The sequence below is a fragment of the Entelurus aequoreus genome, linkage group LG23 (genome assembly GCF_033978785.1).
Source record: "Entelurus aequoreus isolate RoL-2023_Sb linkage group LG23, RoL_Eaeq_v1.1, whole genome shotgun sequence".
Taxonomy (NCBI): Eukaryota; Metazoa; Chordata; class Actinopteri; order Syngnathiformes; family Syngnathidae; genus Entelurus; species Entelurus aequoreus.
Window position 1 is genome coordinate 35,346,454 of NC_084753.1, and position 13,052 is coordinate 35,359,505.

General features: G+C 39.8%; 1 protein-coding gene across 1 annotated transcript in view; it reads right to left on the bottom strand.

The window, feature by feature from the left end:
- LOC133640784 (uncharacterized) overlaps nucleotides 1–13,052 on the bottom strand; it is a 76,446-nt gene that overhangs the window by 19,480 nt on the left and 43,914 nt on the right. Inside the window, exons 35-45 of the mRNA XM_062034429.1 lie at nucleotides 8,517–12,995; nucleotides 8,172–8,327; nucleotides 7,850–8,091; nucleotides 5,692–7,756; nucleotides 5,093–5,427; nucleotides 4,871–5,015; nucleotides 4,576–4,776; nucleotides 4,240–4,499; nucleotides 3,978–4,137; nucleotides 3,725–3,871; nucleotides 3,445–3,585 (exon numbers count right to left, since the gene is read on the bottom strand). Coding sequence (XP_061890413.1) covers nucleotides 3,445–3,585; nucleotides 3,725–3,871; nucleotides 3,978–4,137; nucleotides 4,240–4,499; nucleotides 4,576–4,776; nucleotides 4,871–5,015; nucleotides 5,093–5,427; nucleotides 5,692–7,756; nucleotides 7,850–8,091; nucleotides 8,172–8,327; nucleotides 8,517–12,995 — 8,331 coding nt within the window. The remainder of the gene's footprint in view (nucleotides 1–3,444; nucleotides 3,586–3,724; nucleotides 3,872–3,977; nucleotides 4,138–4,239; nucleotides 4,500–4,575; nucleotides 4,777–4,870; nucleotides 5,016–5,092; nucleotides 5,428–5,691; nucleotides 7,757–7,849; nucleotides 8,092–8,171; nucleotides 8,328–8,516; nucleotides 12,996–13,052) is intronic.

Sequence of the window (13,052 nt, forward strand, 5' to 3'; positions counted from 1 at the left end):
ATATTTAAAAATGACTCATTCTGTAACTGAATGACTGTTACTATAAAAGATGGTAGAGCAGGAGCAAGACCGCTTACTCTACAAATACTTTTGTTGTACACCATGGGTGAACTTGTCTGCCAATTTATTAAGCTAAGATACCTGTACAGTGCACTTTCATCTATATTCAGGGATGTCCAAAGTGCGGCCCGGGGGCCATTTGCGGCCCGCAGGTAATTTTTTAACGGCCCCACGGCACATTCTAAAAATACGATTAAAAAAAATAAAAAACATAAAAAGTGGTATAAAAGAGTAAACAGGTGACAATAAAATGTTGCTATGTTGACTCTAATAACACTAAGCTGTCATGCAGGCTGTTTCTTTCTTTAAAACATAATAATTAATCAAAAACAATGTTTTTATGAATTATTGACCTATTCAAGGCTCCAATTAGGTCACATTAAATATTCCACTTTGAGATATTTTTTGGGGAAAATGTTGCATATTTTGTGTTTGCCAAATAAAAAACTATGTTTTTTTTGTTTTTTTAAAGAAGGGCCTAAAATGAACAAACAAGGAACATAATAAACAACAATACAAGTTATAATTGACGGATAGATCTGAAGTTGATCTCGAGACTATTGTGTTAACAGTTTTTAAAAAAATTAAGATTTATTTTTTAACACTTTACTGAGCAGGACCCTTTTGGATCCCCAATAATTTTAGTGGGACATTTTTTTTTTTTTAAGTGTCATTGCTCAAAAAATAATAATAAATTAAAATCAATGTTATGAGTTATGTTATGAGCTCCAATTATTATATAATCTGAAATGTTCCACTTTAAAATTTTATTGGGGGAAACATTTTTTTATATTTTGTGTTTTTTCCATAAAAAAATGGGTTTTCTTTGACAAAAAGGGCATACAACTTAAATCTAAAAAAAAAAACGTTATATTGACAGATATACCTAATGTTGATCTAGATCAGGGGTCACCAACGTGGTGCCCACGGGCACCAGGTAGCCCGTAAGGACCAGATGAGTCGCCCGCTGGCCTGTTCTAAAAATAGCTCAAATAGCAGCACTTACCAGTGAGCTGCCTTTATTTTTTAAATTTTATTTATTTACTAGCAAGCTGGTCTCGCTTTGCCCGACGTTTTAATTCTAAGAGAGACAAAACTCAAATAGAATTTGAAAATCCAAGAAAATATTTTAAAGACTTGGTCTTCACTTGTTTAAATAATTTCATTATTTTTTTTACTTTGCTTCTTATAACTTTCAGAAAGACAATTTTAGAGAAAAAATACAACCTTAAAAATGATTTTAGGATTTTTAAACACATATATGCCTTTTTACCTTTTAAATTCCTTCCTCTTCTTTCCTGACAATTTAAATCAATGTTCAAGTAAATTTATTTTTTTTATTGTAAAGAATAATAAATACATTTTAATTTAATTCTTCATTTTAGCATCTGTTTTTTCGACGAAGAATATTTGTGAAATATTTCTTCAAACTTATTATGATTAAAATTCAAAAAAAATATTCTGGCAAATCTAGAAAATCTCTACAATCAAATTTAAATCTTATTTCAAAGTCTTTTGAATTTCTTTTAAAATTTTTGTTCTGGAAAATCTAGAAGAAATAATGATTTGTCTTTGTTAGAAATATAGCTTGGTCCAATTTGTTATATATTCTAACAAAGTGCAGATTGGATTTTAACCTATTTAAAACATGTCATCAAAATTCTAAAATTAATCGTAATCAGGAAAAATTACTAATGATGTTCCATAAATTATTTTTTTAATTTTTTCAAAAACATTCGAATTAGCTAGTTTTTCTCTTCTTTTTTTCGGTTGAATTTTGAATTTTAAAGAGTCGAAATTGAAGATAAACTATCTTTCAAAATTTAATTGTCATTTTTTTCGTGTTTTCTCCTCTTTTAAACCGTTCAATTAAGTGTAAATATCATTAATTATTAATAATAACATAGAGTTAAAGGTAAATTGAGCAAATTGGCTATTTCTGGCAATTTATTTAAGTGTGTATCAAACTGGTAGCCCTTCGCATTAATCAGTACCCAAGAAGTAGCTCTTGGTTCAAAAAGGTTGGTGACCCCTGATCTAGATATTTAAACTTTGAATAATAATAAGAATAATAATACTAAATAATGACATTTTTAAAAATTTTTTTAACCTAAACCCTTTGGAGTCCCCGGTATCAAGCCTGAGTGGAGGCCTAAATGTATATTTTTTATACATATATTGTATTGGTTTTTAAAATAAAAAATATCAAAATGGCCCCCGCTTGCTTTGATTTTTCAGTGTGCGGCCCTCAGTGGAAAAAGTTTGGACACCCCTGATCTATGTCCTCCGCACACTGTTCAGTTAATTGCACAATTTCACAACGGGGCCAGATTTGTCATTTTTCATGCTAACAGACAAAGAAAGGTATGTGAGATAAATTCTAGATTTGTTAACACTGGTTGCTCTATTTAAACGGCACAGTGGCCAAGATGCCAATTTTATTATACACGATACAGAATAAAAAATAGTTTGTTTCTTCATATGACCATTTTAATTTTAACGTAAAAAAATGCTTAATTACAGCTAAAATAACACACTTTAGTGTGAAATGTACTGATTGATATATTCATGGAGTGCAGGTCTTGGGAATTTAGTTTTTGAGATGCTCTGCAATAACCTTAATAAAAGTGATTTCAAGACAACTTTAAAGATGCACTATCCTTTATACTTTGTATTTTAGTTGCCAAATGTATTGTAATTTTAGTCGACAAAAACGTTGAGGAATTTAATCGACTAAATCAATTTACCGTAATTTCCGGACTATAAGCCGCTACTTTTTCCCCTCGTTCTGGTACCTGCGGCTTATACAAGGGTGCGGCTTATTTACGGCCTGTTCTTCTCCGACACCGACGAAGAGGATTTCGGTGGTTTTAGTACGCAGGAGGAAGACGATGACACAATGATTAAAGACTGACTTTTCATATACCGGTAGGCTGGTTATTTTGATAACGTACAGGCGAGCACTTTGTATTACTTTGCACCGTTGTATTATTTGTACTCTGCACGAATGCTGTTCGCCATGTCAAAGATGTGAAAGTTTGATTGAATGATTGAAAGATTTATTGTTAATAAATGGGACGCTTTGCGTTCCCAAACAGTCATCTCTGTCCCGACAATCCCCTCCGTGGTAGCAGGAACCCCAATATACTACGGTAATTACACATCAAAACCCTGCGGCTTATAGTCGGGTGTGGCTTATATATGGAGCAATCTGTATTTTCCCCTAAATTTAGCTGGTGCGGCTTATAGTCAGGTGCGGCTTATAGTCCGGAAATTACGGTAGATGGTTAAAATAGGACAAAAACTGAAATTAATTTTCGTACAAAGACTGACTAAAAGGAATTTTAAAAACGTCTGTCAAAAATAACACTGGTTAGCACCCACCTTCTGAGTAAGCTTTGCGTCTGTTACAGTAGAACTTTTCTCTTCCAGCGTTTGCCGCACTGAACTCAAGCCAGTGTGGGTTTCCAGCAGCTTTGCACCGATTCTGCGCACAGGGTCACTCTTTTCTATTGCCTCTTGTACCTGAAGGGCCAAATCAGGCGTACATGTGTCACTAAATAGCACATAAATGCAATAAAAATACTTTCAAATATCAGACTCCTATGTGGAATAAATACAGGTCCTTCACAGACCTTTGGTGTAATGCTACTCAATTGTTTACCTTGACTTCGACTTGTTGTAAAATCTTTTGAATCTCCTGCAGTTGGCCACCGATCTCGGCTGGCACAGCCTCTGAGTATTTTGTATTTATACGTTCCATGATGCGATGGACCAAAGCCTTCTGGATGCACAACTGGCAATGGATCTCCTGAAACACGGAAGAGTGTTCGTAGGGTATTTAGGTTCAGTAGAGATTTATCGCAATCTAGGCCACTTGCTGTAAAATCATTCCTGCAGCTGGACGATTGTCACACCTTCAGCTTTGCTGTGTTGCTGCTTGGGTCCATCTCTGACAACAGACTGTCAGCAGCGGTCAACCAAACCCAAACGACCTGCAGCTCCTCCTGCACTTTTTCTTTCTCCTCTAGATCCAGCTTGATGAACGCCAAACCCTCGCGGCTGGTCTGCTTTACACTAAGGAGATACATGTTGCCAGGCATTCAACAGGCATAATTTGGAAACACTATTTGTTGGAAGCCTTCATTAATGTCAGGCACGGGTGAAAAAGCACCTTACCTATTGTACCTGGCCTGCATTGCTTGGAGCTGCTGACAGAGTGGAGCGGGCGGAGCCGGTTCCACATTGGCAGGGATACCCAGCAGCCTGGTAATGCGTAACTCAAGGGCAGAAAGAGAGTTGTGTTCACAGTCCAGCCTGTCCTGGTATTGTTCCCAGAACTGCTGCAGATCATGAAGCTCATTGGTAGATGCAATCAACGGGGCAGGCTTAGGGAGCTCCGCCTCCACCTGCTGCAGTAAAGCGGACGCTTTCTCCACCTAAAGTACCAAAGCAGACTCTGAGTGGACAGTTGTAGTTCCTTTCAATACATGTGTGAAACCTGTACGGACTTACACTGCAGGTGATGTCACTCCATTCTACAATTATTTGTTTAAGTCTAGGAGTCAGCTGCTGAAAGCAATGGCGGAGTGTTACTATGCGTCTCCATACGGCGGCCATTGAGGTTTCCCGGTGTCCACGGCAGCTCTGCTCCGGACACCAGTCCACCACCTCTTCCAGATGTTTTTGCAGACAATCCAGCTCCTCTTGCAATGCCTACACCAGAGACCCATAAACATGGGTCATAAACATTGCCTTTTTTCTTTCTTCCATTGTTTCAATGTGCGAGAGCCTTTGGTCTGATACGCACCACAACTTTAGCTAACTGTTCACTACAGTCAGCCAGAGAGTTGACCTTCTGAGAGACCACCTGTGCAAGGCTCTCCTCTGTGTTCCTTACACTCAGACTGATGTCTTCATTAAATTTAGTATAATTTCTGTAATTTTCAGCACAGCTGAGACACAGAGTACAGCCATATGAACAAAGATGCAGCCCACATTTTCTGTGTGATTATGCGAATAAATATACTACCTTGTAAGATTCTCCAAATGTAGAAAGCCCTTTGCCTTAAGTGTGGAAATCCTCACCAGGAACTGGCTCAGAATGGCCTCTTTGAGTTGCTCTACCTCCACAAGGGACAAGTAAGGATGCAGGGTCTCTTCCCCTTTCAGCTGGTCAATGTAAGTCTGGATGTTGTCTTCCAGGGAGGCCAACACCTGCTGGGTCACCTCCAACTTTTCACAACAGACTCCAGCTGAGCCAGGAAGGGGTAACAGAAAGACCTCAGAGTCCCTCAGGAATTTTCGTGTTTGTTTTACAGTAGAGATGTAGTTCTTCAGAGAAATCCTTGCATCAGAGATATTGTCCTACAGTATAAACATGGGTTAGCAATGCACAATATTTCAAAGGTAATAACAAAAGTCATTGGATGTGGTTTGATTGAGGACAAAAAGGCAAAGTTGTAAAAGTAAGATATGTTCTAAAAAAGGCATGTACTGTGACAAACTACAATGGTAGTATGGTACAATGACAAACTAGATATACCCACTGGGCTCAATACTCAAGTCACATAGACCAAAATAAAGTTCTTAAGTAGCTACAAACTGCTCTCTATCTTGAAAAATACTTGCCATTTGTGAGTCACATTCATGTAGAACTTCCTTCTTCAAGTGTTCAAGATCTAAAGTGTTGGTTCCTTCCGTGTGTCCTTTGTTCTGCTCTAAAACCTCCAAGGCTCTCATTCTTGACTCAACAGTTTTTTTCAGAAACATTATCCTCTGGTATTCCTTATCAATGGATCTCTCGTTTGGCTCCATCAGTGGGGGTTTTTGGAGCTCCAGGAGAGCCTCTCTGAGTGAGGCTCGTGTGGCGTTTCTCTCTGTGACCAGATCCACTTCTTTCAGTAGACTCCACTCAAAAAGGCTGATATCGTTGAGGGTTTTCTTCTCCAAGATTTTGAAGCTTTCCTCAAGTTGTTGAAGTCTCTGTTGCTCTGAGCTCAGTTGTGAAGGGTATAGGTCAGCCAGGATCACCTGGAGTTCAGATCCAGCCTCGTCACATAGCTTTTTTATCAGCGGGAACTGGAAAATAAGCTTTTGACAGATCTTATACTTCTCTGCCACCTCCCTGCTCTCTTCATTGGTCTGGTTGACCTGTTCCTCAATAGCCTCTTTAATGTCTTCGGCACGTTGCCTCAGGTTGAGGTACCTTTCATGATTTCTGGCCTTCATTTGCAGACTAGTCATTAGGTTGTGAATTGCAGCAGTGCCTGAGTATAGTTCGATTGTTTTTTCTGGTGGAATCCGGGATTGGAGAATGTCAATCTGTGACTTCTGTTCCAAAAGCAATTGATTGAAAGGTTCCAAAACTTGCAGGGATTCTATTGTGATAGGGAACCTGAATTTTCCCAAGTCTACTTGCATTTCCCTCAGGTTTTTTTCAATAGTGGCTAGCTGTTGCTTGTTTGACTCCAAAGATTGCATATGTTCTTCTAGCTCATTTTTGTTAGACTTTTCATAGCTGCTGATCATGTCAATATCTTTTTGTAGGTCTTTAATCTTGTCAAAAAGCTGGCAATTCTCAGTGATGCTAAGCTCAGAGCAAATGTCTTTACTCTTATTTAAAAGGGCATTGCAGAGAGCAGACTGTGTTTTAGCTTCAACAAGCGTTTCTTGGATCTCACTGTAATCAATCTCAGCAGGACACATGCATTCCCCACCTATGCTTTTGGCTGTGACTCTTTGCAGATGAGTCCCAACCCAGGTGTCTAGATCTGCAATCTGTTCAAATAGCTTTTCCCTGATCTGCAGACCGGATTCTGTGTCCTTCATGGCTTTGGATAACTTCTCAGTGATTGACTTTGAACATTCTTTTAGATAGTCCAGCAAAGAATGAACCACAGGTATCTCCTCGGCTGGGTCCAGCTGTGGTAAGTAACCTGCTACCTCTTTTACCTGTATTTTTAGTTGACTGTGTTTGATTGTGACCTCAGACTGCAGCCTTTTCAGATCCCTGAGTTGCTGGTGAACCGCCTCAGGGTGCAGAGGTACCGTCTTTCGCCTGCCATCAAGATCACTCTCAATCTGCTTGGCCCAAGTGAGCCCATCCCTCGCCACTGTCATCACTTGCTCCATTATAGGATTACTGCTTTTCTGAATTTGAGAGGACATCCACTCTTCTGATAGACAAACTTGGTCTTTGACATTCAGCAGACCTTTGTTTATCTCTGCGGTTTCTTTTGGCCATAAACTTAGGAGTAGTGACTCCGACCTTTCTTTCAAATGGAGATATTTCACGTTAGCAGCTTTAACCTCGGCATGTGCCATCAAAAACTGCTGCGCCTTCTTGTGATCCCACTGGCATACTTGGCTACTCGGATATTTAGCTTCAAGTTCTTCACCGATTGATTCTAAATGTCCCCGCAGATATGACAACTCCAGCAAAAGGCTGCTGGCCTTTTGGGACTGAATATCAGTATGATGCAAGGCCTTCTCTAGAACTGTCTCCATTTCTCTCCACTCATGATGTAGAGTCTGAAGCTGAATTTTTGCAGTTGCTTGATTAGAGCAACTAAGAAGGGGATACAGCTTTGTGTGGATGCCAAGTAACTTCCCAAGGACACTCCTGTTTTCTTCTATATCTCTCTTAATGGAGTTCAGCTGGTCGGCCTTCTTGTGGCTACTCTCTGCCAGGGAACTGAAAGAAAACGAGAGAGTTCAAAAGACAGTTTGAACAAACACACTGTCTGGAATAGTTTACGTATGAATGGAAACCACTTGATGAACTCACTTTCTTACAGCATCCAGTTCAGTTGCCAGTCTTTCTAATGTAGTCTTGGTTTCTTGAGTAATTTGACAGAAGTTATGCACCAGCTGCAGATGGGCTTCTTTGCTCTCGACAACAGCAGCTGCATCCTGAGCAACAGCTCTCCACTGGTCCTCCACGAACTCTAAAGTGTCTGAGTTCTCAGCAGGTACATCTCTCTGCTGGCAAAGCAGAGATACTTGATCCTGGGCCATGTCTTGACATTCCTGTACACAGAAAGGGGAATAAAGGGTTTATCACTTAAGTTTAACGTATGGTAATTCATGTAGCCTATTTGAAGTCTTACCTGAGCCTCCTTAACCTGCTGCATCATAACTGTTGGCTGGAGCTCTGGGGAGTGACTCTTGCAGCTTAGGAGTTTTAACACTAACCTACACCGGCGATCATCAAGGTCACTGCTGGAGGTCATTAGTTCTGCTAGAGGATTCTCACACGCTTCGACCTTTTAATAATGGAGGACATTTTAATTAGATCAATGATGAAACTTTCATGTGTCAGTATCTTTGGTCTTTTAAATAAAGTGTGGTGGTAAATACCAATTAGCTCGAAATGAGATCTATATGAGTAATATTTAAGAGCACATCATCTTTCAAGAATAAAACAAAAAGAGGGAAGAATAAAATATGCGTACCTCCTTTAGAAGTCCTGCGTCTGTGACCATCTTTATCTCTGAGAAGATGTCCGTCAATGGAGAATTTTCTAGTGCATCAACATTTAAATTCTCAGAGATCGCTTCATTTGGCTCGGAGTTACTTGTTGGAGTGTCTGTGTGGGTAATATTTTGTGGCCCAAATCTGACCACCTTTCCAATGTCATTTTGAGCTGTACTACTTACTGGATTATCAACTTGTTCCGCTGTTTGAGTATCAGGTACAGTATCCAAATCAGAGTGTAAAGGAGGTTCAGCAAATTCTGAAACTTCTGCCTCTGTCATTTTAATTAATGACATGATGGGCTGAATATCACTGGATGATTCATGTGGTGACGCCATCTCTTGTCCGACACCTATTTGGAGTTCTTCCTGTCCAAGGGATTCAGCACATAGTTGTGACTGATCTTTATCTTGGATTAATTCAACATAGTCTTTGTTGTTTCCACTCTCTAGTGGCTGAACTGGCTCAAAAGCAACAGAAATAGCTTTAATTGATTCACTTTGAACCTCGTCGTCATGTCTTTTGCGGCTTACTTCTTGCTTTTCCACTGGTGACATTTCTGTTGGGGGTTTGTCTTTCTCCCCCTCATGAGTCTTGTTTTTTGAAGCCATTTCAACTTCAGTACTTGAAGACGTTCGGGCCTGGACCTCTTGGGTGCTTCCTCCAGTGTCTGTCTCTGCTTGACATGACTTTTCTTCTGAATCAACATTGGGGAGCTGAGCAGAATGACTTTCAATCACAATTTGTTGGATTTTTGGTAACTCCTCAAGTGCTGTCTTAGGTAGACTCTTGTCTGACGTGTCTTTGTTTTCTGCCGGTCTTTCACACTGAATATTACTTTGAACAATTTCATTTGTTGGTCCTGTTTCTAGTGTGTTTTCCTGTTCCTCTTGACATGCTGTTACATCTACCTTTAAAACATGCACTTCAGGTCCAATGTGAATTGTCAAGGCAGTATCTTGCATTCTATTTGCAGATATGGCGGCTGTTTGTTCCACGGTTTCAATATATGTTTCCTGGCTGGTTTCCGAAGGTTCCACCTGACTGTCAGTCTGGCATTTCTTTTCCATGGCCGGGTCAAATAATATGATTTCTATCAATTCAGTTTTATTTGGCTGAAGTTTTGTTAAAACCACAGAGCTGGATTGACCAGACTCACTTTGGATCACTTGCTGTTCAGCACTGCTCATAACAGAGAGCTGCCCATCCTCTACCTGACTCTGTATATTTACCTCTAACATGTCTACACCAGCCCTTCCTTGGATACTTTCTAATAATACAGACGGGTTTTCCAAGCTTGTGGTGGCATCATCATTACTAATCTGTACCTGTACATTATTATCTTTCACTTCTTCAGGTATTTCCCTTGTTTCCAACAGTTCCAACTCAATAACAGTTTGCATTGCAGTCATGGTTTGATCGATTAAGATCATTTCTGTAAACGCCTCACCAGTACGTGCAAAGGGAGGAAGTATAGTGCCATCATTTTCAGCTGCATTTGCATGCAACTCAGAAGTGTTCTCATCTGACTTGGTCTCTGCTTTAACATCAGCGGTAGCTATATCCTTGTTCTTAACTTCTAATCCAACAGTGTCTTCTGGCAGGCTCTTGATAGCGTCGTGCATGTCATCTGTTGAAGCCTTTAAACCCTTTAACTTTCTTTTTGGCGGCGAGAGCTTTCTATCTTCCAAAACAGCTGCGTCCGGTTTACTTTTTACCAGCAGTTCAACTGAAGACTTCCCCTCACTTTCAGGGCCTTGTCTTGAATCTCCAGTCTTGGTCTCAAAACCTTCACTGACATCAGTAACTGGCTCTTTGGAAACATCATGATTTTTGGACTTTCTCCTAGTTGGCAATTTGGGAGTTTCTGATGAAACCTTCCCACTTTTTTGTTTTCTTTTTGGTGGTGAGATCTTTCCTACAACATTATCTTTGGTTTTGCTTGCTTTTACCAGTGTGTCGACTTGTTCACCCTCCTCAGGCTGAAAACATGTATCTTTATCAACCACTGAATTTGAATCATCAAAATGTTTTGCTTGTCTTTCAATTGGCAAGTCACTGATTACTTCAGTGATATTGTTCTCAGACGTCTCTATGGAATCAGAAGACTTCTGTTCAGTCTCTGCCTCATTTTTCAGTTTGCTTTCCTCAAACACAGTAGTCTCAGCATTTCCTGTATTAGAGCAAGGTCTGTGACTATCAGATTTTTCTTCCATCTTTTTAGGAAGTCCTGGAAAAGCTGTTGATCTCTTTGAATTTCTTTTGGATGGTGAGATTTTTCTTTCATCTTCAGGAGAAGCCTCAAGTGTTGTTGTTACTGCATGTGCTTCTGAAGTGTTTTTTCCACTTTCATAGTCTTGATTTACTTTGTCATCATCTGTATCACCAACAGCATAGACTGGCAAAGGAGTAACGGCTTCTTCCCTTTTGACGCTAGACTCAAATGACGTTTGTGTCGGCACTATCATTTCTTTGGATGGAAGTTTGGGGGAAAGTTTCCGATCCGTTGACTTTCTCGTGGGTGGTGATATCTTTCCTTCCTCCGCAATAACTTTAGGAATTTCTGTGACAACTTGTGAAACCGAGAACGTTTTTCTTGAGTCCAGTTCCATCTCATCTTTCTTTGAAGGTATACCATGTTCCATTATAGCCGCCTCAATGATTCCTGTGACCAGTTGAGCTACTGCAGAAGCTTCCTCACTTTCATAGTCTTTTGTTGCTTTGTGGATGTTTGAATCGTTGCAGACACTAAGTTCTTGGTCTTCTACAAGCTTTTCTTCTTTTGGTTCTAGGTAGAATTTGTCTTCTGTCAAAATATGCTCCTCTCTTTTAGGCAGCTCTGGAGAAATCTTTGACTTTCTTTTGGATGGTGAGATCTTTCCTTCTTCCGCAATGCCTTCAGGGATTCCTCTGATAACTTGTGATGCTGAGGACGTTTTTGTACATCCCAGTTCTGTCGGATCCTCCTTCGAAGGTAAAGCAATGTCTTTCATAGCTGCCTCAATTATCCCTGTGACAAATTGGGCTACAACAGAAGCTTCCCCACTTTCAGAGTCTTTTCCTGCTTTGTTGAGGTTTGAATCGTCACAGACATTAGGTTTTTTGACATCTACAAGTTTTTCCTGTTTTGGTTCCAGATAGAAATCTTTGTTCGTCAAAATGTGCTCCTCTCTTTTAGGCAGCTCTGGAGAAATCTTTGAACTCTTTAAAATTGTTTTGGGTGGTGGGATCTTTTCTTCCTCCCCAATAATAACTTCAGGGATTCCTGTGAAAACTTTTGAAGTTGAAGAGGTGTTTGTACTTTCCAGTTCTATCTGAACGTTGTTTGAAGGTAAACCAATGTCTTTCATAGCTGCTTCAATGATTCCTGTGACAAGTTGGGCTACGACAGAAGCTTCCACACTTTTAGAGTCTTCGGTTGCTTTCTGAAGGTTTGAATCGTCACAAACGCCAAGTTCTTCAACTCCTACAAGTTTTTTCTCTTTCGGTTTCAGATATAACTCTTCTTTTGTAACAATTTGCTCTTTTGTTTTAGGCTGCCCTTGAGAAACCTTAGAACTCTTTGACTTTCTTTTGGGTGGTGAGATCTTTCCTGCCTTGGCAATATCAACCTCTGGAGTGCCTGTGACAGCTTGTGAAGCTGAGGACGTTTTAGTATGTTCCAGTTCTACCTGATCCTTCTTTGAAGGTAAAGCAATGTCTTTCATAGCTGCCTCAATAATTCCTGTGACGAGTTGAGCTACTGCAGAAGCTTCCCCACTTTCAGAGTCTTTTCTTGCTTTGTCGAGGTTTGAATCATTACAGACACCAAGTTCTCTGTCTTCTAGAAGCGTTGACTTTCTATTGGAAGTGATCTTTGCTTCCACAAAAGCTGCATCGGATATTTGTGTACTTTCTTCTGTAGGTAAGGGTTCCTTACTTTGTGAAGGTTCCTTACTTTCTGTAGAACTGACAGAAACTAACTCTAGAGTTGTGGCACCATGAAGCTTTTCTGTTCCTTCTTTAGCCTGTGGTACATCATTGGTATACAGAGTCGCTGCAGATGTTGTCTTTCTTTCATCCATCACCATAGCTTCATCTTGCCCCCTGACTGAAGTCTTTTTAGATTCATGTTCAGTTTTCTTGGTTTCCACATGAACTATTTCACCTGTTGAAAGACGATCCAGGGATACTTGCTTGGTCTTTGACTTCTTTCTTGTTGGAATTTCTTTGTTTTTTCCTGAATCAGTGTCATCAGTTTGCTCACTGGACCTCGATGAAACTGACAAGTCATCCTGATCCAGTCCTGATGTGTCAGTTGAGGGAATGTCTTGTTGGAATCCATCTTGAGACTTTTTCCTAATGGACTTTTTGTTCTTCCGTGGAGGTGCCACCAAAGATGTCTTTTTCTCTTCAGAATGGACATCAATATCCATAGGCTGATCATCCGTTTTTTGGTCACTCCTTTTCATAAGTTCCTATGACAAAAATATATTTATTGGACCTGTGATACTATTCAAATTATCCAATAACTA